This window comes from Anas acuta, chromosome 15 (genome assembly GCF_963932015.1).
Source record: "Anas acuta chromosome 15, bAnaAcu1.1, whole genome shotgun sequence".
NCBI classification, from domain to species: domain Eukaryota; kingdom Metazoa; phylum Chordata; class Aves; order Anseriformes; family Anatidae; genus Anas; species Anas acuta.
In genome coordinates, this window is record NC_088993.1 from 6,533,690 (window position 1) to 6,558,494 (window position 24,805).

Genomic DNA, 24,805 nt, shown 5'->3' on the forward strand with positions numbered 1-24,805 from the left:
CAGTATATTCACCAGGTATTTTTGGGGGGGAGCAAAAGGACCCTTGATAAAAGCAGAGAGCCAACTATTTCAGGAGACAGCACCTACAAAGGAAGTGCTGCCAACCACTGTTACAATTCATACACATCATTAGCTACAGAGGTAAGCAAGCAGAACTTAACTTTCAAACACAGCACCACCAGTATTTCTCAAACACATCCTCCATTTAAACAGATTTTAAAGCCCCAATTAAATCTGAAAATTTCAGAAGTCATTAGTTAGTTGTACAAGCTGTGTGTGAACCCTTACTACACAACTTACTCTGTAGTCTCCTCCTCTAGTATGAGCTAAAATGTGCTCTAAAACGTTCTAAAAATATGTTCCAGTTCTATTTTAGACTCCAAAGCTTTCTTCCTCTGGCTGCTAGGTTCACATGCAATATTTCTGTGACCTTTTTTCTTGCCTTAATTTGCTCAGCTTGAATTCTGTTCAATGAACGTGCAGTAAGCTCTCCGGTTTAATTTTTAAATGTTCAGTGATTTTTTGAAAAAAGCATTCTACACATGGCTGCAGTAAACAATAGTTCGTTTCTCAGTGTTTCCATAATGACCACAAGACTCTCTGCAGCTGTCAAATCCCAACTACCTTCCCGATTACTTACCTATTGAGTACTGCTTCTTTATCTGCCAGACGACTTTTAATTTTGCTAGTCAGATAGTCCAAGAAGAGTGTCCAAATGTCCAAGCAAGAAAAGTAACCTTCATGGGTAGGCTGAAATACACCAAAGTTCATAATGAATCTCTCAAACTATGGCAATTTCAATTTCACACAATGCAAATATCAGTTAGCATGCACTTCAATCCATGGGAGTAACTTCTTGCTGTACTGAAAAGTTTCTAGGAGGGTCCTGAAGAGACTTGCAGCCTCAAGGTGTTAAAAGATGAGCAAGAGCTTTGGCACAAGGTGAGAACCCATCTCACGGCTTGCTGCATCAACTTCTAGCATTTTATACATCTGCTTCCTGCTATTATTCACATATGATGGTGAACAGGACTGAACTGCATTATGACAACTCCTACAGCAAGGTAACGCTTATCAAAAGCCAGTTTGTTTTAAACTGCAAAATTGAAGGATATGAAGAATGCTTCAGATACAGTAAAAGCAGCAGCTTCAGGAGAAAGAAAAACATCCCCAAACACAAAACAAGCCAGACAGATTTTTTCCAGACATTTTCTATTTCATAGGCTAACCAAAAAAAAAAGTAGAAAAAAGTTAAACAACAAACAGGTTGTTATTACGAGGTAACTACATGTGAATTCTGTCTCCAGCTAAATCCAGGAGCACATTGAGACATTTCCAAGTCCCCAGCAATAATACTGGGGAAGTAAGTGCCAGTAAGACGTCATTTTTTTTTTCCTGGGCTAGCTTTAGTATCAGCTCCACCGGCGAAAACAAGCTAGCCCTGCTGTACAGAACAACAGGACAAGAAGAACAGACGCAGGAAAAACAATGTCACAAGGCTGTACCTGATGAAAAGTGTATTTGAACAACAGTGCCAGAAATTCAACCACGGGAAACTGGGAGTAGGATTCAATTCTTCGTAGATGGACGCTCACAAAGAGACGAAGAAAGTCCGTAAACTTCTCAATGTAGCTACAAGGGACAGAAGAAAACACAATTAAGAAAACCTGAAGGGTGTCACAGGAAAAAGCAATTTAATTGAAACAATCATAAGTTCACTCAAAAACCTTTCATTAAAAAAAGAAAGTTACAATCAACAGCCAGTAGAGCAATTAAAATATAAAGCCCTGCAACAATTACCTACAGGATGGGCAACCCTTCCTTCCATTAATACCTGAAACAGCAGAAAAGACAGTCTAGTCAAAAGCAACTTTAATATTCAGATAAATGTAATTGAGTTTAGTCAGGCCTGCAAATAAACACAATCCCCCCCACCCTGGAGAAACAAGTACACAATAGCAAGTCTGATCATACTGGTGTATACAGGATTAGTCATATGAACTGTACCACTGAGGAATTCAGCTGAAAGCAAGAAGTTAATGCACAAGTTAACGATACACGTGTTAAAAATTTACATATGGTAGGGGAAGAGACACACAATTTAGAGCTGGAAAGAACCGCTTCTTATGCGGTGCAGACAACCAACTATTATCCTGAAGTTTCTCAGCTGAGCCCAGGCTTTTGTGACTAAATTAGACAATAAAGACAAATCTTCCTCCAGAGCATGGGACCATACAAAACGAAGATCCAAAAAGAAGCCTGCTACCAAAATTTCAGGAGTCCAGCAAGAGCACGACCTTGGTGTAAGCACAGAGGGTTCTTGAGTACACCACTGGGGAAAAATTACAAGGGGGTAAGCTGTTGTGGAATAAAAACATGCCGTGCACAACACAAGCTTCCTCAGGGTTAGAAACCATCCTTGTATTGATCTAAACACAGATGAAGCACTCCATCTGTACACAGGACCAAGGCATCACAACATGATACACGAACAGCAAGAGCTCCAGTGACCCAGTGCCAAGGCTGTGGGCAGAGCAACTTGTCCTTCCCATACCTTAAGAGATCTGAAGTATAAGAGCACTTCATGTTTTTCTTTTAAAACAAACAGCAAGTTAGGTTTAGCACAGTTTCAGACACAGTTGAGCAGATTTGGTTTACAGTTCTGCTGCCTCCTCTCCCCCTCTGCAAATGCTGGTTTGAAGACAAACGCTCTAACCACAAGTGATTCAAGTCTGGAAGCAGTGCCAGCTCACAGAGCTGCACCACTGTTAGTTATTACAAGCCTACAAAAACCATAATATACTTTGAATATGCAAAAAGACTACGTGAACTTTTTATTTGACACTGCCTGCTTGACAAGAATCATCACAATGTGCCTGACCACTGACCAAAGGCATCAAAAATAAAAGATAACAAGAAATATGCATCCAGACCCAAACATTTCCTTCATTTTTTTCATTTTTATTTTCTGAAGAGGCTCTGACCTGAGACCAGTGAAACTCCTACTTGGCACCTAGCTCCACACACCCCAAAGCCCATAGTGCAACCTCCACGCCACTGCTTCTATCCGTACCAGACATTTTCCACTCCCATTTCCAATATTTTTACATTTTCAAGTCGAAGCCAACACAAATAAAGCAAAAGACAGTTCACGCTTAATCTTCTTCTATTCAGCAGTAGAATCTATTCAAAACCACACTGATTTCGTAACAAGACAAAAGGAATCACTGCCACAAGAGGCTGGGGAAAAACAGATCTACGGCAGGCAGGCTCTAAAGACGGCGATCTAATGAAGTTGGGCACTTTGACCAGCACCAGTTTTGTTTAGGACTTCGTTAGTCCATCTCAAGAAGATGCATTCATGTGAGAAGTTCTTTAGTTTTGGATGTAAAGCTAGGAACATCCTCCTATACAAGGCAAAGCCATTTCTACAGTGAGGACAGAGTGAGCACAGAGAGCTCCATCCCTGCCAAAGGCAGCTAGATTTTTCCAAGCAGTCTCCCCAGAATGTCTTAGTTCCATCCGTGTTTCAGACCTCAGCAACAAGAGAGGAGGATTCTTATAAGTAGAGATATCAGATCTCTGGATAACATGCATAAGCAGCAGAAGATAACAGGACGGCAATATGATCTCAATAAAAGCCAACACAGCTACATCTCTTCCACAGTTTGGTCACCGAAGGCAGCTTGCTGATATTTCCATAGAAGAAAAAGGAGTTACAGAGGGCATTTCATTTACTGCAGGTTTACAGGACAGCTTTTGTGGAATTCAGAGTGTGACCCCTCGCTCTCTGTGCACATATCCCATATGCAAAGGTAGCAGATTTCCACCATGTAAGACTTTATTTTTAGGAAGCAAGAAATACTGAAGTCAGAGTAAGTTGAGAAGTGAGCAAGCGGAATTCACTGTTAAACTGAAGTCACAACTAATCTACATCTATTATCATCAGTGTATTTAAAGACATGGAAAATGTTTTTACAGAAGAAACATGCAAGTCATGTCTACAAGAAGACCCACAGTTGATTCCAAATTCGGTTTTACACCTGAGCGAGTATCAAGGTGAAAAAAAATCAAAATCAAAAAATCAAAAAAAAATAATAAAAAAAAAAAGCTCAAAAATCTTTCCGCTGCATTTTTGTCCAGCAGCACCAGAAATTTATTTCCATCATTGTGCATCCCCAGCAAGATACCGAGCACGCTCACACTGACAACATATCTGTCAACATTAGCACCAGTCTGCCTGTCCTCCCATCGTGAGCGCTCGCACAGCGGGCGGGCAGTGAAAGGCAGCATCGAGTCATCACCTTGTCCAGCACCCTGCCACCACGTGGATCCAACCACTCAACACAACAGCGAGACAAATCTCACTTTCTCTCCTACAAGTAGGATATATCCGCCACGAAAGAGTCAAGCTGTTTCAGGCAAGGAGCACGGCAGTGGCTTTCTGGAGAACAACCAGACCACGCAGCCTCCCGAGGTGCTGCCACTTCCCCTGCTGCCTCCAGCCATTCACCACTGCTGTGAATGGAGTTCCCAAAGCTGTCTTTCAGTGTTGTTTAAAAAATAAAACAAAAAAAAAGAGTAATCAAAAGTTGTCAAATCTCAACAAAGGGTACGGAACTATTTCTCTTTTCTTTCAAGTCATGACTCGCAGAATATCTACCCACTCTTTGTATGGTTGAGTTTAAGACAGAGAAGGCAGATACCGACCAGCAAAGGGAATACTGCAATGCCTTTACCTCACTGTGCCTCTTCTGTTGTTCTGTTACAACTGAATGAAGGGCAGGTTCAGCTCTTGTGCCACCTCAGACCTGCAGTCAAACAGTAACGAACGGGGAAAGGGGAGGAAGAGGACAGGAAAGAATACAAACCTGTGCCACCACGGTCACTTAGCAAACTTAGCCCCTTACCAGAACCTTACCTGTGGGCACCTACCTTTCTGCCTGCCTCCACCAGCACAGAACTCTGAAAAAAAGGCGATTAGACACACCATGCATGACCGCAAATTAAGAAAGACTGTCCTTTAGAAAGCAAGAGGCCCTAGCACAGCTACTTAGCTGTTTGGTTTCTCTTACCTTTCATCCAGTTCCTCTAATCGGCTCTTCACTGTGTGGGCATTATTCTCCTTGGTAATCTTCTGCAGGAGGTAGAAAGTCTGCTGGAACATCCGTAACAAATACTCCTCGAACTCCATAGGCACGCAGTTCTTAGACATCAGTTCATTGATGCAAGACATAGCCAAAACGCCAAGTCGGCCACGCTCCTGTCCCAACACCGAGTTCTGGCTGCTGCCGTTGACAGAAGACATCTTCCTAACGCGAGTGTCGCAGCCGAAGCGAGCAAAGTGGAAAATGGTGGTGAGGAGTGACGGGGTGATACTGGTAGACAAAGGGATCCAGCTGAAGAGGTGTGCCAGGCACTCCAGTGCCAGGGAACAAATATATTCACTTTCCGTGTCAAGGATGGGGATTGGCTGGTTCAATAATTTGGCCGCACTGGGACTCTGCAACAGGCTACTTAACAGGTCACCTAGGGGAAAAAAGCACATCTCTGTTAGAAATCAAGGTGATAGCTTCAAAAGGTGCGACTGCAAGCCGTAGCTATAAATCAAAAGTCATCAGAGCCGCTGGCACACAATAGTTAGTGCACAAAGATTTCTCCAAGCTGAACTAGTGATTTTGGTATTCTGGAATTTTCTCCAGTTTTTGTACAGATCTCACGTGTCAGGTCAGAGGAGGTGCTGAGAGGGACTGTTTTGAACAAATACGTTCAAGTGGCAGCTCTGTCCTGTCCTTTAGCTTTCCTGAGAAGCACACATGCAGCGTTTTGGAAAAGCTAATAGTAATGCCAGGGGGTGTATTTTAGGGATTTCTTACAAAATTTATTTCCTTCAAAAGCTTGAGCATCCCTGATGTAAGCTTGCATTAGTTCCCTGGCACATCCATATTATACTGAAACTTGGCAGAGTTGCTGCTGCTTGTATGTGACAGCTTGTGGATTATAGGAGAGCAGATGTACTGAGTGAGACCAGAAACCTGCTTACTGAGAACAGGGCCTGCCTGTTCCCGGAGTGACCAAAGACCCACGGCAAGCACATGTGAGATCCGTCAGCCTCTGGCCACTTGCAGTGCAAAGGTTTCCTGAGCCAGGTGGGGTTTGAGGAATTCTGCACATTTGTCTCCCATGGATTTAGCCACAGCGTAACTCTGTATGGGGTCAGGATGGCTTTTGTTTGAAGCCTGTCAACTCGACTTCCTACACCAAACAGGGAAAAATAATTTTTCCATTCATCTCCTTTTCACTTGGTATCTTCTGTCCCAGCTCCTCACTCTCCATTTGAAACTGTACCCTTCTTATATGGAAGAAATTCAGTATCGCCTTTAATGCTGCTCCACAAAGCCTTCATTTCTGTCCTACCCCCTTGATAGAGAAGACCAGGACTGCAGCTGCTATTGAAGATGTGGGTGAGCTTAGCTCCACGCAGCACCACAGCAGTTTTTGACTGCTGTTGGTCTGAAGTTCTCGTAAAATGATCTCGTGCAACACTCTGAAGTTAACCCTGGATGTTGAAGGTGAGCTTGAAGCCCACAGCTCAGCCTGAGCTGAGCATTGCTCTCCCTGCATCGTGTTTCACTTTGCTAGCCCAGAGTCATGCAGGATCCCCCTGCCAGTCTCCAGTCATACCTCCTTTCCACCCTTCTGACCACTCAGTGCTGCCAGCAAGCCTCCTCGTCTCTTCACCCAGCCTTTTTGGCAGGTCTCTCAAGTACGTTTGTGTGCACATCCCCAAGCAGGACCCCACAGGTGACCTCCCCCCTCACTGCGAGGGTTGAGCATTTCCACTTACCTCTCGTCTCCTACCTTCTGCCCAATTAATCGTCGCAGGGACTCCCCTTATGCCCAGTGAGCCTTTGCTTTTGCAAAAGCTTTTAGCGAGAAGCTGAGCTGAAAGTTTTATGAAAATCCAAGCAGATAATGCCAGCCAGACTGCCCTAACTCACCCACTAACTCACAGGCTTCCAGACCACATGCTGGAAACCTATTTCTTTTCCCCAGGTTACTCAATGCCCTTCTCTTCCTTGCGTGCAAACAATCTCTTCACCTTTAGAAAACCACAGGCACTCGCTCCATGACTGAATTTAGAGTTCTCCCCCAAAAATCCAGGTAACTTTTTGGAAAGTGGAGTGACCCAACGCCCCTGCAGGACGAACACAGCAGGGATGATTTACGGAGCTATTTCCAAAGGACTCAGAAGCATGCATGATGAACAGGCTTCTCTTACGTCGCCATTCCTCATCAAGATAGATGTCCTACACCACTAAATTCATAACTCCCTGCCATACTTTAGCATTTTTTCCTCCTCCTCTCCAGAAATTTGAGGCATCATGCTCCTTCAGATGAATTAGATAACCCTGCACTTAGCCTTGGTATTACAACAGCCGCCGTCGCAGCACTCGCAACGAGACGTGTGCTGCAGCACAAGGGCTGCTTTTAGCATGTTTATAAGAAGCTTCTTCCAAAAGGCCTTCCTCCACGAGAACCAAAGATTCTGAGCTGTCAATACACCGGCCACAAAGTGCAAATTAGGACCCTTTAATTCAAAGCAACTGGTCTGAGTATTTTGCACCCAGTTATTTCACTGAAGCTCAGAAGCGGAATTTAAGCTCTATTTTGTACCTGTGTGAACAGGAGATAAACATTTCCAACTGCATTCATGCCCCAGGAGAAAAACCTCAAGGGAGAGGGGTTGGGATGGTGCTAGCTTTGCAGAAGCAAACATTTGTGCTACTCATTTGTTTACCATACACGAGTGAAAACGCCTAAGGAAGGGATTCATCAAGTAAAGAGATAAATCACTCAGACAACATTTGGAGGATGGGAGATTATTGCTGAGTAAATTCTCTAATGATCCAATAGCCCAAACGTTTCCCAACACAGAACACAGTTCCTTTGCTTCAATGGTATACGAAATGAGTTTAATATGGTTTAAGTGCTGTTTAAGAACTATGCAAGACTTGTGAGTAACCATTTCACTTCGCTTCCTTTGTTGCGCAGGGAAGCACAGTTTTTAAGTTCCTGAAGAAATTCTGGCTCTGACAGAAGATATCAAACATTTATATGGACTTCTGAAGCTTATTTTACTTTTTGGAATACCTTTAATCTCTCCTGAACATAAGAAAAGGAAGGTGGCCTTATCTAAGCTATGGAGGAAACAACAAAAAACAAACTTTAATCATCATCTGTAAACAGAATACTTTGCATAAATGTGACTCATATGTAAGCAGCATGCACGTAAGAAGATTTGGTGATTTGGTCAGCATTGATTTCACAAATTCTTACGGGAGAAAAGCAATTAATTCGTACAGTGCAGAATTTCATGGCAAGGTGCCACCAAACCCACATTTGCCCCGCAGGTCACCTCTGAACCCTGTATTTTATTTCTACCTGCAAATAGATCGGTAAACGTGCAATGCCACAGCTGCCACTCACTGCTACTGGTTTGTGTGTCTGGCTTTAAAACCCTGCGTTCTCCTTGCTAGCAACCCCAGCAGTTAAAAATCTTGAAAATACACTGCATGAGCTTGTTCATTCTCATAAGAGGGAAGACTCAGAAATAAATGCATCGTAATTCCCATGTCAAGAATTACAATCTAAATCCCCATGAGATAAGAGCACAACCAGATGAAAAACTGTCTTGGCACCAGCACCATCCAGCAGCTCACTGAGGAACCAAGAGGACGTTTCAGGCAGGCTTCTGCTGAATTTCTTCCCCTGATTTTGCTGCAGTACCCAGTTCTGCAGGCGTGGCCTTGAACATGACTGTATCAAACAGCCTTCTGCAGGAACGCACAAGGGCTCACTGAGCGATTCAAGCTGTTTGGTACAAATAGAGCATCATTAACAGCCACTGAGTCACTTGCTGCCAACTGTGTTATGCTAACATGAGTCAGCTTTTTACCTTGGAAGACACTGATCTTACTCAATGCCACGGCACTGGGGCACTTGCTGGCAGCTCCCGCTCCAAGCAGCAGGCTCACTCTTGCCAAGTGATATGCCAGGTTCCGTGTGTTTGGTTTTTTCCTATTAATATTATTTTTTTTTTCCTATCTTTTGCTAACTACAGCAGGATTTCCCCCCTAAAAACAAGATGATACTGCTTTCCGTTTAAGACTTTGTATTTTTAATGTAAATACCAAAATGTCTTAAAGCTCTAAGGAAAAGAAGCACTTGAAATTCTGGTGAAAATGTTAACACTAACAAAACGTTAACAAACCAAACGCTAACATTAACCAACACTCAACAGGGACAGCTGTCTGAAGCTAACTAGTACAATCTGGCACAAGAAAGCAATCAACAACTTTCAGTTCATTGCTTAAGGTCCTGCAGACAGATTTAAAGACAAAACAAGGTACCTTAATACCTCGTAACAGAACACACATGATTTGGTATCAGCGTGACCCTAGAGAAGAAAACTAGTGGATCCCCAAGTGTTTCATCTTCTCCCTATGCACAACCAGACACTACAGGTTTCCACACCATAAGCCTTTCATTTTTCTTTGTTAAAAGCAGACAAAGCCAAGATCAGAGCTTTTAAAGAAAAATGATTTAACCGCATCTTGATATTTTTTCCTACTTTGTATTTCTGAGAAGGACTAAAAACACCACATGCTGCTGCACAATTCTTGGGTGAGCTGAATGTAACAGAGGCACCACAGAAACTGGTACTCATCCAGACTGCCTTCTCACCTGGGGAGACCCTCTGCACTTACAGCTATCCCTGGTACAGCGGTCACAGGGTAAATGAAACGTGCCCTGAGTGCAGGGATACAGAAACACACTCTTTTTCAAAGGTAATTAATACGAATTTAAATTAGTATAGATAAACAGCCATGCAAAAGTCTGAGCAGGAAGAAGGTTTCCCAATACATATATGCCCAAAGCCCTAGGCATTTCTGTTTTAATTTAGAGATGCAGTTTTGCTCCACTCCACCTTTTGATATACTTAGAGCCGAAAATCACAGATAACAAATGTGCATTGGGTTTATGGGGCAAGGCTGTGGTACCAAGGATTTACAAGGGTGGCTGCTGTGAGTGGAGTCCCGCAGTTTTAGTTTCTCACTGCTCTAGTCTGTTAGTAATAAGCAATACAAAATATTAATCTCCCTACACTGAGTCTCTTTTGCCCAGGATGGTAACTGGTGAGCCATCTCCCTGTCCTTATCTCAACCCTTGAACACTTTTCCATTGTGTTTTCTCCCCTTCTTCCTTTGAAGAGGGGGAATGAAAGAGTAGTGTAGTGAAGTTTAGCTGCCTACCCATGTGAAACCACCACACAATGCCAACTCACTGATTTAACAGCGTTTTGAACTGATGCTTCAGAAAGCTTTTGCTGTCTGAGAATAGGGCTGTCCTGAATGAGGCACCATTTGCAAGTGGGGCATCCCCTGCAATAGAAATTGCTTCTTCAGGTGAAGCTTGCCTTTCTGACCAGAAATTGTTGGACTACGAACAAGTTTAGGAAAAGGTTAAACCATAAGGGAAGGAATCTATACTCGATATTGCAAGTTAAAGCGCATGGAAATAATATTATGTAGCTTAAAGACAAGTACTCAGCTTCAGCTGTCCTTACCACTTTCTCCTGAAGTTGGGGATGGTGGTGGAGTGGCAGCAGTAACACTGTGTTTGTCCCATATGCTCTCCAAAATACCTGGCCAAAGAGATATTTTTCAGAACAGACTGCTAAAAGACAGATTGATCTAACAAAAACATACTGGAGACAGAGCGCTCCGCTAAAACACATCTTGAGTGCTTGAACAAGGAACATTCTGTACAAGGACTCAGTAAGTTTTTCAGGGTCACTAAGAAAAGACAATCTCAATCCCTTTATAAAGAGGAGGATGTGTGCAGCTATATATCTACTTTGCTGCACAAGCTTCTTTCAGAGTCTTTTGACCCAGTCACCCAACAGTACAGTTGAGCTTTTTAACAGCAGGAGTGGTCCTACATCCCCCACACCTTGCCTCCTTGCACCACGAACATGCAGGCTTGTTATCATAGGGACAGTGAAGGAAGGCACTTGTTTCAGGGCTACAAGCCCACCAACTCGTACCTGTGAGGAGCCCAAGCACTGTTTGCACCTGGTCCAGGAGCAGCTTGCGTAACTCTTCCTTGCGGGCTACGCTAAGATCCTCTCGCGGACATGCCAGTTCTTCCGAAGTTGTTTTCAACATTATCAGCCCCAGAGGAGTGGTCACAGGAGACTGAATTAACTGAAAGGAAAAGGCGTGAATGCAACACGTGATAACATTCTGCAGAACTGTCAGATCACAGAAAGGAGATCAGTAATTGTATTGGCTGTTTACAAACGAGTATCAGTTCCCCCGGTTTGCAGCAGTGCATGTTGAGGGAAGAGAACTGCAAGTATTGGATTTCCTGAGACATTAATCTATGTTGCAACAGTTCAAGCACCATGGGAATCCTTGGGGTTTCGAGAGAGCTTTCATAATGTCGTTGCACACATTCTCTGTTCCAGCATGTTTACCAGTAACAGTTTGTTCCCCTTGTTTACTGCCTTCTGCTGACATCATCACTTCTCAGAATTGCCTCAGCACCCGGGAGTTCACCACGTAACAGGGCTGCTGCTGAAGCCACGCTCAGACTGGGAGCCTGCACCATCAGCCAAACAGTTCCCCCCTATCCCCTCCCCCCCCAAAAAAAAACATTCTTTCCAATTGCAGAAAGAAAAATGCAGCCAATACTGGATGGCAACAGAACGCAGGTAAGGGATGTAACCTCTCCTTGCGTTTGCATCACATCTCATTCTGGAAATCACATTTACCCTAAAAAGAATGATTTCCACCATGTACAGGATGCACAGGAATAGGACCAGAGAAAGCAGTGATTTTCGCCTTCATTAGGCACTGGGACATTACTGACACACTCAAGTGGGAAAAAGTTTTATTTTCAGCTGGAAGACACTGCTGTTCTCTTGACCTGAAACATCCAAGTGATTTATACACTACTCCCTCTAGATGAAAAAAAAAATCTAAAGCCAATCACAATTATTGCAAGTAATCCCTGAAGTTATAAATTAAACAACGCAGGCTGACTTCAGCTCACTGGCCCACCAGACCAGAGACAAACTGACTTAACATTGCCCAGGCCACACAGTTTGGTGAAATACGCTGGGGAAAAAAAGCCAGCTATAAGCTCTTAGTCTAGATGTACATCACTCTGGCCTTCAGAAAGGAAGCACGATGGCACAGGAGCAGACAGCTAAAGGAAGTTAAACATACAGCTTGTTAGTGAATTAAAAGATGACTTAACATCTCCTCTCATGATATTTCTGACAAAGCCAGGAAGTCTGGCAAAACCAGGCCCTGGCACTTCAGTAACGTTAGATTTTGTACCTCTGAAGCGGCAGCATTAGAATTACTGTTTCTGCATAATGACAGCACAATAGACCAAGTTACTTTTCTTCTCCATTTCCCTAATGGCTCAATAAAACTTTTAGAAACTACTTAGAGAACTGTGATGCCAATTTACTGCTACAGAATCTAATAATTGCTTCAAATGATCTCAGAAGAAGAAAGGACTTGTGCAACTCTCAAGTCTATCTAGCACAGGAGCAGAATGTTTTGCTTTTGCTCTTCACTATTTTGGGATCCTGCAGTTGAGTATTAGTGCTTTTCTTCCAATGCCTCTCAACGTTTTTGGAAGGCCTCTGATACAGAAATTAATTTATAGCAGCACTTCCCTCAGAGGCTGAGTCTACAAGGAGAGGCTTAAAGAAAAATTGATACCCGAAGTGGGCTTGCAAGCACCTAAGATAGCCTCCAAATGGCTAGAAGAGCAAGTGGAAGCTCAGAAAGCATTTCAATTGCAGATCCAGATAAAACCAAGGCCAAAACCGTAAATGTAGACAGTTGTCTTAAATTACTTATTGTCAGACTGACAATTCAGGAAAAAATTGCAGTGTGCTGCGCTACATGATTACAGAGCTATTTGAAAAGAGATTACTCCAGTAAGTAACAAGCTCGGTTTGCCAAGCCTGCATTTTTTTCCCCCAAATTTTGCAATTAATACTAGATCCATTTGTCTTAACAAAAGCTCCTGACACTTTGGGACCTTGATTTACTTCAATAATTGCCTTGTGGTTTGTTTGTGGGCATAGCCGCATTCAAATCATGCAATTATATCAGTAGAAAAACGTGGAGCAGCACCTCAGTTTAGACTCAGCCTCTAGGCCAATTATGAAGGATTTTGGGAGAACTGGAAACCAAGCACCCAAACTCAAAGAGGAGGGTAGCACCCGCCTGGCTGGGCTCCAGCAGCAGGGAGCTGTTCATCTGACCCAAACTTCACTGTGAAGGAGCTGCTTGTCAAACAAATGATGTTCAAACTATCAGCACTGTCTCAGCCAGGGTCCTCAAACACACTTCTCAAACACCCCAGCAGCATTCAGTTAGTGCCTTCACATGATGAGGTGCCAAAGCTTTTCAGGATAATTTGGTTAATAGAATTAAGTGAAAAAAATCTCTAACAGCTCCATTCAGAAACTTCACTTTCAACATAACACTAGAAAGATGTATAATACGTAGGAAGCCATGGGCCACTTGAAAATTAAAGGAAAAGGAATCAGAGAAGGAACTTTGCTCTTCACGCAAGTATTTAATCTTCAAGGGAAGTCACTATTCAAGGAAACAAATTACAGCCCTCTGTGAATGAAAAGTTTTACCTTTAGAAGCTTCTTACCTGCAAGATGTTAGTGAAGAAGTCATGGTAGAACATTGGCCAGTCCTGTCGGCCGATGTCCACGATGACTTTGCAGAGCTTGTTCCTGATGAAGTAAGGCAGAGTTTTGTGGTGAGCTAGCAGGAGTTTGGGCAGGCAGCTGCGGATCTCCATTTTGTCTTGAGATGGGACCCCAAGCCACATCTTATTGATCAGGTTCTGGAAAAGAAACAGACCTCCACAGTGAGCCCACCTGAAACACGCTGATCTCACATACTTCACCAAAATTAAGCATTGAGGTGTCTGAGTAGGAGAACCTTAAAAGGCTACAGCCTTCAGAGCCATCCGTGTCCCTCACTGACCAAGCACGGGCTGTTAACGGGCAGACCTGCAGATCAGCAAACCAGCAGGTATTAGCAGATTAAGCAGAAGATGGTTCTTTTGTTCCAGCTCTGACACGCAGCTTTGCTCTCTGGGCAAAAAAAGCTGAAATTTCAGATGCTGGGACTGCCCTCAGCCCTAACCCTGGCACCTCCAGCAACACAACCACGAGTGTGTGTGAACACAGGAGAGTGTCTAGGCACAACTACAGCAGCTTCACCGAGGCCACAGACCCTGTTCCACTAACTTGGAATAAGCTTTGCTGCCTGATGGGGGACTTGGGCAAACGATGCCCGTGATAGCTCAGGCTGAGGAGCAAAACTCACTGAGCTCACCCCTCTAAGCCATACAGAGTACAGGAGAAAGCTCTAACAAGGAAATAAGAGCCCAGGCCCACCATAGCACTATCAGATTCACCCCTCCGACATGAGATGTTCACAAAAGTCTCAGTGCCCTTTCAAGGGGCAAAGCACAGCCTTGTATGAGGCAGAATAAAAAAAAAGGAAGCAGGTTTGGCTTTAGATGTCTCTGGTGCCACGCAGGTCTGAGGAAGGTCACCTCTCGAGCGGACTTTGCAGAGACGGGGCATCACTTACCAGAAAGCTTTTAGGCCACTTAAAAACCGGGCAAAATCCCTAAGAAGGCAGAGTTGCAAATTGCTTTCCTGCCACGCTACAATCCCATTTAGGGACTCCGGAGCATTAGTAGCTGAGCCTCGAAGGATAACTTATGTAGGAGGCCTGCTCCAGGGGCGCATATCCATCTGCAGGCATATAGCCTGGAAAATCCAGCGCCAGGAAATACTGTGCCGTGCTTTGCTGTGGGAAATAGAAGGCTGGGCTTGTGGTCAAAGCAGATTTAGTTCACAGAATAGAGGCACTGTACGGAGGTATCACTTCACAGCACAGAGGAGCAGGTTTATGTGTGATATATATATATCTATGTGCCTTCTGTATGGCATATACACTCAGAGGTTACTTTCTCCTCCCCTATAGATGTGGAAATACTACTTAAAAGCCAGCAGTGACCCAGCCAAATGAGAGTTCCTCACTGCTAGTCCACAATGAGAATTTCTGAAATGCCCATAAAACTGGAAGATGCTTCAGCGTTAATATCCATCCCTTACTGCACACGGGATTTGTCCACTCAGCTGGCCTGAACACGGCCGCTGTCTCCACCTGGGAAATGTCCTGGGGAAGGCATTGTCTTTTCCAAAACCAAGCAGAAACAATTCACCCAGAAGGGGTCCAGGAAGTTTTGATTCCAGATCTGCTGTGGACTTTCTAGATGTTCTTGAAAATACAGCGTTCTCCAGAAGTTTGGGGGATGAGCCTTGTGTTCATACACGTGGTTTTACTGACATTCAGCACAGACCCCAAGGCTGTGATGAAGGCTCAGGCGCAGACTGACCCAGGACTAGCCGAACGCAGTGCCACAGCAGTTAACTTTGGAAATTCCAGCTTCTCAGTGGAGAGATCCTAATCTCTCAGCTGAGCTGTGAACTCACTTCCCTCAGTTTACACACGCACACTGATTCCTTTGTTCTGCTTAGTTCTGGGCACAATTATTTTCAGTACTACTTTACCCCCCTCTGCCTCTGCCCTAGAGCACCAGAGGCTCAGTAATCAAATGTTTTCCTCTTCATGAAAATTGATTTAATTATTGCAGGCTGCTGCGGTTTGACATCCATCCCCAGAGCAGGGAACAACTCCCGTATCGTTTCTGTCACGAACACCCCTTTGTGAGAGGAAGCATCGCCCAATGGTCTTAGGACATGGCAGATTAAGTTTGCAGCCCCACTTCAGGCTCCCTCCCTTTGCAGCCCCAGATAAATAAATAGAGCTTTGTGAGTCAAGAAGTCAACAACAACACGGAGACATCATTTGTCAAAACAACTATGAAGAACAGAGTTGTTTGCTCTATCCATAAAGTGGCCCAGTGCAAAGGGTATAAACACTCCTTGAGTTCAGAGCAAAGCTTGGACTGCTGATCCAGCCCAGAACAGAGTGCAGAGGCAAAAAAAAAAAAGACCAAATTGAGGCATGACATTGACCAAGCCCCAGGACATCAGCAGGGAAAGACACTGCATGGCTCACTGAGACATCAGCTGATAAAACAAAGCTTTCACAGAATAATTTAGTTTCTTCAGTAGCTATACAGATCAATATTCAGGCTTTTAGCCATTAACTTTGTTCCCTTTATAAGTAGGTAACAAGTGGGATGTGGTCCTGTAAGATCGACCTTCCCTCAACAACTGGCACATAAGCTTGTGGGATGCAATTCAGAAAAGAACATCAGAAAAATAGATGTCAAAAATAAAAGAAACTTTGTTTTCCCTCTTAGCAGTACAGTTTGCAGCAGCTAGTAGGAGGTAATCATACACATTTCTGACCGTAAAAGAGTATAAAAGCAATAGCACTCTTAAAAGCTTTGTGCAGAAAACTCAAGCAGCCTCTGAAACTGCAGGCAATTTGTACTGAGAGATGCCAGGAAGTTAATTCTTCAATTTGTGTACAAAGATTCATATTCTCCTACCCTAAGCCTGCCATTAAATAACCTCTTTAGGAGAAAGCAATAAAAGCAAGCTTTATCACTGTACTTATTAGGGTTGCCTTTTCAGACAAAGGTTTTCAAATAAAATCGATTGCCATATAAAACTGCATCAGACACGGAAAATGCACCATGCAGGCAACAATATCCATTTTACCTCAAACACGGTCAAACTGTACATCATCACGTAGTCATTTCTTGTACTTGACAGGAAATAAAGGCAGAATCTCCAGGCTCCTATCTGCTGGGCAAAATTATTTAAAAGCTCCTCTGAAAAAAATGAAATATTAAAAACACATTAAAGCCCAATCTGTAAACAGATTCGTAACAACCTACGTATAGCACACCGAGCTTAGAAGATACCCCATATTCAGAGCAACTCGAACAACCAGGGGAGGGGGGAAAAATCATCCTCAAAAGCATTAAAACCAACCTAACAACAGGCTTTCATAAAAACAAAATAGGTATGGCAAAAATTGTGTACTCTGAAATAAGTGCTACACCAGACTCATAGCTGAATATTAAGACAAGCTACTCAAAAAATCATTTGCAAGCATGACTATTCTAAGTGTTAGAGCCCAATGTTGGAATACCAGGTCCCTGTGAAAGACTGCAAGCATTTCAGAACACATACGGCATTGGGAAACACTCGCTTGAATGCAATTGCTCTGAGACATTGCAAGTCAGCATAAAAAAACCTCTCTGAACACTCAGATGCAGGATACGGTGGTAATCTCAAGTCAAGCAACTACACACCCAACGTGGCAAAAGGAAAACTTGCAAGGGCTCTGCTCTCCAGGCTAACCAAGTGTAAGCCTTAACAACCAGTGGGTTCCTTCCCTGCAACTTGACCAGGAGAGCAGGGGAATGCTGAAGATTTTTTCCCTTCCCACAGCTCTGCCATTTCAGCTTCTAAGCAAGAAAAATTTTAGGAAGAGCTAAAAAATACAAAAATTAAGATGAGGCTGTGCTTTAATAAATGCAACAAGCTCCCAAGCAATACAGCCTACACCCAAAAAGCCCCTGAAAAAATGAAGGGACTGAAAAACTACTCCACAAATCCCAGTTATCAGTGCTGCACACAGGTCTGACCTCCTTTTTGACTCATCCCTTGTGCTGCTGGGAGCACAGCAAGGGTATTTGCTATACACCTAAATTTGGGCTAAATGGAAAGGCACGACAGAGTCATTCTAGCACTGCAGGTGATCACCACAACAGGGAAAAAAAAGAAAAAAAAAGACACTTTGCTAGTTGCTTATTCTTTATTCTTCCAGGCTTCTGGAAGAAATCTTTCATGCTGATCACAGACTTGGCACTGAAGTTACAGAAATGGCAGAAGCCTGAGAAGAAAAGCAAACAGCCTACTTCTGCCCATTAAATACAGCTGCAAGAAGCTAATCTAGAGCACCTGTAAGATCTCTGCTGGTTTTCAGAAGGACATATTTAATAACACTAACCAAAATGAAACCTCACTGTTTATTCCCACTTGTCATTTCACATTAATTAGGACATTCTTCTGCTTTCCCTTCTTAGGGCAGTACAGATCTGAAATCCACGCTCCATCTCTAGGCAGAAGGTAGACATTTCCCAAGACAAGTAGTCTAACAATGTGCAGGCAGAGAAAAACTAACAACTTTCTCCCATCCTAGCCAAGTCACCACTTGGAGAAAGGAGCTGCACCTCCGTGCTTACAGAACAGAGGGTTACTGATGTATTAATTATCTGTAGGACTTGCCACAGCAACTCCAAGACCCAAACTATCATGTTCATACCTCAGCAGGAGAGGCTGAGATGCCAGTTCTGTACCAGGCAGAGCACTTTTGTCTGCTGTGTTTAACAACCACCCAGTGTCCTCCGCTGAGGTCTGCAGGCAGCAGAGAGCCCCCAGGAGCAGCCCCAAAAAGCAGCTTGCACTCACCTATCTCACGTTTCCGCTCATTCGTTGTGCAGTTGTGGAAAAACTCTGTCATTAAACTCTCCAACGCCCGTAGCGAGGCCTCTTCAGATGCCTGGGGACAGCACAGAAAGAAAGGAATTAAAGCAAATTTCCACTTTGAATCCCGCTCCCTTCTGTGCACAGCTGACTTCCACGGAAGGCAGCACGTGGAGGTCGGCACCAGTCACCACGCAGAAGTACTCGAAAACTAAGCAGGTAGAAGGCAAAACTGCCTGGAATTGAACCTGCTCACTGCAGCGAGAACCAAGGAGCAACAATTCCCCCAAAGGCAGCAAATTCGAGTCAAGGTGCTTTCAGCCCGAGCCCGTTCCCATTTCTGACTCGGTGCCACGCTGCCTCCTGCAACACCAAAGGTGCCACGGAAGCAGCAGCAGCTTGAAAGCTGAAGGAATTCCCGGCGCTTTGAGAAGTGATGCACAGGATTCAGAGGTTTAATTAAAGCACAACATTCCTCCACCCCCAAATTTACTTTTTGGAAATATTCAGTTACAGCTCTGTACGTACAAACCCTAAAAAAAAAAGGCATCAGTACACAGCAGCTGCAGGGTTCCTGGGGCTCTGTGCCTCTCTGGAGCTGAGATCATTTTATCCCAGTGCCATCCCCACGCCGAGGTCAGCCTCTCTACCTGCACTCCCCTTCCCTGCCGATGGACAGGCTTAGAGGAGAGCCCGGCCCAGCACAGCAGTGCCGTTAGTCATTCCCCTAAGGTTTGCAGCTCAATAATAAACGCGGCCTTCCACTGCACGGAAACAACGCAAACTGGGAAAGAAAACTGAAAGTTCTGCCTCTAAGAGTGAAAACAAACACAAAAAGATGACTGGCAGCCTTCTGCGCAGAGCCAGGCTGGGGGGAGCTGGGCAAGTGAGGCCACTTGTGGGCACAGAGCCGCTGCCAGCTCCCATCCCCAGGGAGCACCGAGCAGGAGCATCTCCTCTGCTCTCCTCTCCCAAGCACCAGCGAGCCAGGACACCAGCATGGCCCCACCAAGGGATGCTCTGTGGGATGCTGCTTTTTCGATTACCTAGCAGAGGAATGCTGGGTTTCAGCCTCTTCGTGCCTCCCCACCCCTTTTTCTCCAGTTAAATGCGCCTCTAGAGAGCCAAGACTATTTTAGAAAGAAAAAAAAAAAGTATTCTGTTAGCGGGCAATTGGCTTAAAATAGCCCACAATCAAATCAAAGCCACTTTGTCAACTTAAGCAAGATCAAGCACCCATTATCACTTCCTTAATCCATTTACCCGCAGTCCCTGGCAGCGCAGGCTTCACCTTGCAGCTGGCCCTGGCTCCCTGCTGCCCAGCTAACAGCAGCCCCGCGGTAAGAGCTTGATTTTAAGAACTCCACTTGACCCGTTCCCATGATGTTGGGATGCAGCCACGCTGCCTTTTCCATGCATTTCTGTCCTGGGTGCTTCACCCTGCTGCAAATCCCTTCCTAACCTACTCATCCCCAATGAAACCAGGACACGTGAACCCAGCATTTCAGCAGATCCCCGGACTTTGCTTCTTTGCTGCTCAACACAGACCAAATCTCACCAGCAGTTCCAGATGCCAAACACCCAAAAAAACATTTCCAGCCTTTGGCCACGTCAATCTGATGCAGCCAAACTCCTCCATGGGAGGACAGCTCCCTGTCCTGTCCCTCCACGACCCAGACCACCTCAATTCACCGAGAGGCGTTAGCTCTGTGCACAGGGATGTCAGGGCTCCACTGGGTTAGCACCATTAATTCAATCCATCTTTCGGAGGAGTAGTTGAGATAAAACCACTTTTTTTCTGGGTCAAGAAGTTGCAGGCTTCCCAAAAACATCAAACACCTGACAGATCCCCCGCTGCCTCCAAACTACCTCAGAGCAGAGGTTTTGAAGAGGGCTGAGCCTGCTCCCAGGAACAAACACCCTTCCCCTTCTGTACGAGCAGCACCATCACCATACTCAAAGCATCGAAAGCACAAAGGAACCAGCACCAGGCTAGCAGCACGAGTGCATTGCCTGTGGATTGTTCTGTCCCTGGACAAATACTTGCTCTGGAGGGCTTCGCCCAAGCCAAGAGCTGACTTTCCCTTTTGGCAAGGGACAGGCAGAGGTAGAAGTCACCCAGCCGGCCTCTCCAAACAGGATTTCATGCAAGAAGCCCAGGCTGGCCAGAAGCCAGCTCGGGCAGCAAGCAGCAGCGTGACCTCCCCGACTGTTTCACTCTCCCATTTGACTTCTCCCGGCTGCTCTGGAGGTTTTGGCACAGGCAGGTGGAGCAGCACAAATCAGCCGAGGCAATCAGAGCCTTGCCCGCAGCGGGCTCTGCAAACCTCCTGGCTCCCCAGGTGCCCACTGCTGGGCACCCCGCTCTTACCACCGGCAGAGAGCAGCGCTCTGCGCTTCTCCATGCCTTTTGGGCACCCCTCAGGTGAGCCATTCCTGGGGCAGGCGGTAGTTATCTGTCTTTCAGGCGAAGGCTGTGATAACTAGGGCATCCTGAGAAGGAGGCCACGCTGCTGCAGAGCTGCAGAGGCACGGAGACCTGCTCGGAGGCTGCACCTCGGTGTTATCGCTCCCGCCGTTTGCTTTCTTCGAGGACTCGGTGTTTACTCGGCACTGAAGGACAAAGGAGCAGGAAGGCACACCAGGATCTGGGGGAGAAGTGCCGAAGGCTCCCGCTCCTGAGCAGCGAAGCCACGTGGATGACTGCAGGAGATGGGACAGTCAGGGTGAGACCGAACCCCGCCAGCAGTCAGAGCCTTCAGTGCTCAGTTCAGCTGCTGTTGGGTCTGAAGTTCAGCCATTTGGGTCACACAAAATTTTAAAAATTAAGTGTTTTCAAGGAAAGCTGGACCACCACTTGCAAAATTTGCCATAGGGTTTCTGGGCAAGGGCTGGCTGTACGCATCACCTGCATGAGGCACTACAAAATATTCAGCTGTTGGAGCAGAAAGGCTTCCTGCTCGTTTTCCTAAAGTTTCATCCCCCCTTTCCCCACCAAGGCCTGCTGGTGTCTGCAGCCTAGTTAAAGTGCCATTTGCTCTCCTCTGTCAACCATCTGAGAGAAACCCCACGCATTTCTCTAACTCCTGTGTGCAGAGCAAGCCTTGTGAGCTTTTTTTAACCACAAAAAACTTCTCCATTCACTAAAAGCAGCCAAGGTTGGCTTTCACGAGTCACCATCCACGGTCACCCCCCTGCTTCCAGCTCCCTCCAGCAGGGACGGTCAGGCTGTTGTTGTGTTCAGCATCTCTGCTGCTGCCTTCAGCCAACGCTCCGGCCAGCAGTGCTGCAACCAGCTGGGTGCCCGAGGTGGTAGCACAAGGAAGAAAGCAAACGCACCTCTTCCTAGATGGCCACGGATGTCCACGCTCCATACCTCGTCCCTGGAAATCGCCCACCCTCAGAGGAAGTGCCCCGTGTGACCGGGATCAGGCTGGGAGCTCACACACCCATCCCATCCCCACTTCGGTCTCACCACGTTTGTTAAGGGTGTTTCAATAGCTTATCGAGAGGTGTGTGGCCGCTTACTCAGCCCGTTTATCTATCAGCTCCAACCTTTAACAGCCATCTCATACCCTCAGAAAGATGAGGGATTCGCAGCTGAGAACGCAGCTTCCTCTTTGGGCAGACATTGTAAGGTTTGCTATCAAGTGCTTGCACATTTAAAGAGCTTCTCCGTCCAGCAAAGCACCAAAAAAGAGAAAGGCGCAACGAAACCAGCCGGCTTCAGAGCTATTGTAAAATTGCATTTGGAGATGGAAGAGCCATTAACTGATTTCTCTTACAGAAAAGACATTCCCCTCTTACAAAAGACCATTCTGGAAAACAGGAAAGTGCTTATAAAGCTTTCATTTAGAGTAGATTTGCCTTTTTTTTTTCATTTTACATTCTCTTAAGACTGAACCTCCAGAACAGCTCCAACACATCAGCCTCAGTGGCCGTGCCCGGCTGTCACATTTTACTTTCATAAATAAATGCTTTTAAAAAGGAAAACGATTATTTCTGGTAGCGGAAAGCTCTTCTCTAATGCTTTGCCATAAAAACCCAAGCTGTTAACCTTTTAATGGCTGCTATTAACAGCTCAGCAGAGCATCGATCATACAAACGATGCTCTAAATACAGCATCCCAGGCAGAGGATAACTGTAAAAAGGGCTGGGTTTTGTTTTAATGCGTTTGGAAATGGGTATCGCTAAACCAAAATTAAGGCAATCCCTCTACAGGGGCTTTGGTTGTTTGCTAAAATGTTAATTGAGGCTGCACCATTACGCAGGTGACTCCAGCTGAACTTTGGGCAGCCCTGGACCAGCCTCCTTGGATGCTGAGGGGGGATTTTGCCACACGCAACCCTGACTTCCTATGGTTTCGAACCTCCTTTCATACCCCCTTCCTACCAGCAGCAGCACGAGACGCAGCCCACCACAGCTCAGCCTCCTGCTGCTTATCGAGGTTTGGATCTTAGCATGTTTCAGGCACTCGGCTAAAAGGAGCATCAGCTACGTCTGCTTCTCGTGCTGGTACCGGCTCGTCCAGGAGGGGAGGGACTGCAAGAAAGCATTTAGGAAAAACCCTACCTCTGGTTTGAAGTGTTCCCAGCAGGAATTTCCATCGTGCCACCAGTAAGCCAGGGGGCAAGGTTAAAAGAAAACACAGAGACACCACAATGGCAACTGCTGGTGTAATAAAATTCATTAATTCCATCTTTGCTGCCTCCAAGTGACCCTGCCCCATCCCCTTCCACCTGGGAGCCTCCTGCTTCCAACTCGCTGCAGTTACTCACTGGCATGGCTGTGTGTATACACACACAAACCCTCTAGCTGGTTTTTCTTCCTTTTATCCATATTATTTAGCCTTGTAAATCACTTTTAAGCACGCAGTGGAAGCTGTGGAATGTAATTATACACTTCCAACACCCGTGCACGTGTCCTAACATAATTATTTAGGCTCTTACTTCACCAATTATTGGGGTGTCTTCCGGAACCCCTCCCTGCCCAAACCCTAACCTAAGGTGACAATGAGCAGCTGCAGTTCCTAATTACAGCCCCAGAAGATGGCGGGGTCACCCCGAGCCTGGTGTGGCTCACAGCAGCCTTCCTCCTGCTGCCGTCAGCAAAGCGCAGCCGCTCTCGCTGCTGCAGCCATCCCTCAGAGCAGCTTCGAGCCGCTCCACGCCGCCAAGCTCATGAAAGAACCGAAGCGGGGCGTTATTTTTAGCAACAAAAAGCAGAATTATGGAGTGCTTAAAAAAAAAAAAAAAAAAAAAGGCTGTGTGATACCCAACACATCTTCTGGAAAGGCTGAATGCGCGCTTCGCAGAGGCAGAGCTGCGCGTTACTGAAATACTTGCTGCTTTTAATCATTTCCAGCTCACAGCTTTACAAGTCTGGGTTTTCACACGCATTCCAAGGGTCTCGGTAACAGCATTACGAGGCTCACCCTGAAGTCTTCAAACACAAAGCAGCGCACAGCCCATCACGTACGTGCTCCCCTGCAGTACGTTGCTGATGATATCAGCCGTGCTCTGTCTTTACTCTCAGTTTCCTTGTTGCATTTCAGACATGTTTTTGTGGTTTAATGAACAGAAACTAGGCTCGGCTTCACCCTGCGCTCTGAGAACAGCTCGGGCTCCTGGTGCCTTTTCGAGAGATTTTCCGGCTGCAGAACACAACCCGGTCGCCTGGCCCACTGGTTTCAGGAGCCGCCAGTCCAGCGGCTCGCTGATGAGATGCTGATTTTGCAAACTTTTCTCTTATCCCACGATTTAGGCCAGAGATCTACCATAGATGTCAGGAATTCCTCTGCTATCTAAAGGCAACCGACAGGAGCGAAGCAAGGCAGCAAACGCACCACACTGCACGCAGTCCCTCTGCCGTGATGGAGCTGCCGTCCTGCACGACAGCTGCCCCTACAGCTCCTCAGCTGAGAAATGCCAGATTACACTTCAGGAATCGATGTAAACATCAGCTGGGGACTAAAAATGATCATAGGCTGAAGGCTGCTGTGCAGAGCGGGCTACGGAGAGGCAGCAGCGATAAGCTGATTCCTCCAACAGGATAAAGAGATCAGCTTACCTGTAAACACCGCCTGGTACACCAGTAATCAGGCACCTTTCAGAATACCTACGGGCTCACGTTTCTTAAATCTTCTTGTGCAGGCAGGCTCGGTTAACCAGGCTGCAGGTTTTACGGCTGAGCTTTGATTAGCAGGCT

General features: G+C 45.6%; 1 protein-coding gene across 4 annotated transcripts in view; it reads right to left on the reverse strand.

Annotated features, from left to right (window-relative positions):
• Positions 1-24,805, reverse strand: part of XPO6 (exportin 6) — a 52,376-nt gene that overhangs the window by 20,501 nt on the left and 7,070 nt on the right. For 2 of the 4 annotated variants that reach the window (XM_068699653.1, XM_068699652.1), the window contains exons 2-10: positions 18,584-18,674; positions 16,823-16,935; positions 13,756-13,953; positions 11,111-11,270; positions 10,631-10,708; positions 5,076-5,529; positions 4,936-4,965; positions 1,506-1,632; positions 641-750 (exon numbers count right to left, since the gene is read on the reverse strand). In XM_068699653.1, coding sequence (XP_068555754.1) covers positions 641-750; positions 1,506-1,632; positions 4,936-4,965; positions 5,076-5,529; positions 10,631-10,708; positions 11,111-11,270; positions 13,756-13,953; positions 16,823-16,935; positions 18,584-18,674 — 1,361 coding nt within the window. The remainder of the gene's footprint in view (positions 1-640; positions 751-1,505; positions 1,633-4,935; positions 4,966-5,075; positions 5,530-10,630; positions 10,709-11,110; positions 11,271-13,755; positions 13,954-16,822; positions 16,936-18,583; positions 18,675-24,805) is intronic. The other 2 variants (XM_068699657.1, XM_068699654.1) reach the window with 1 other exon arrangement.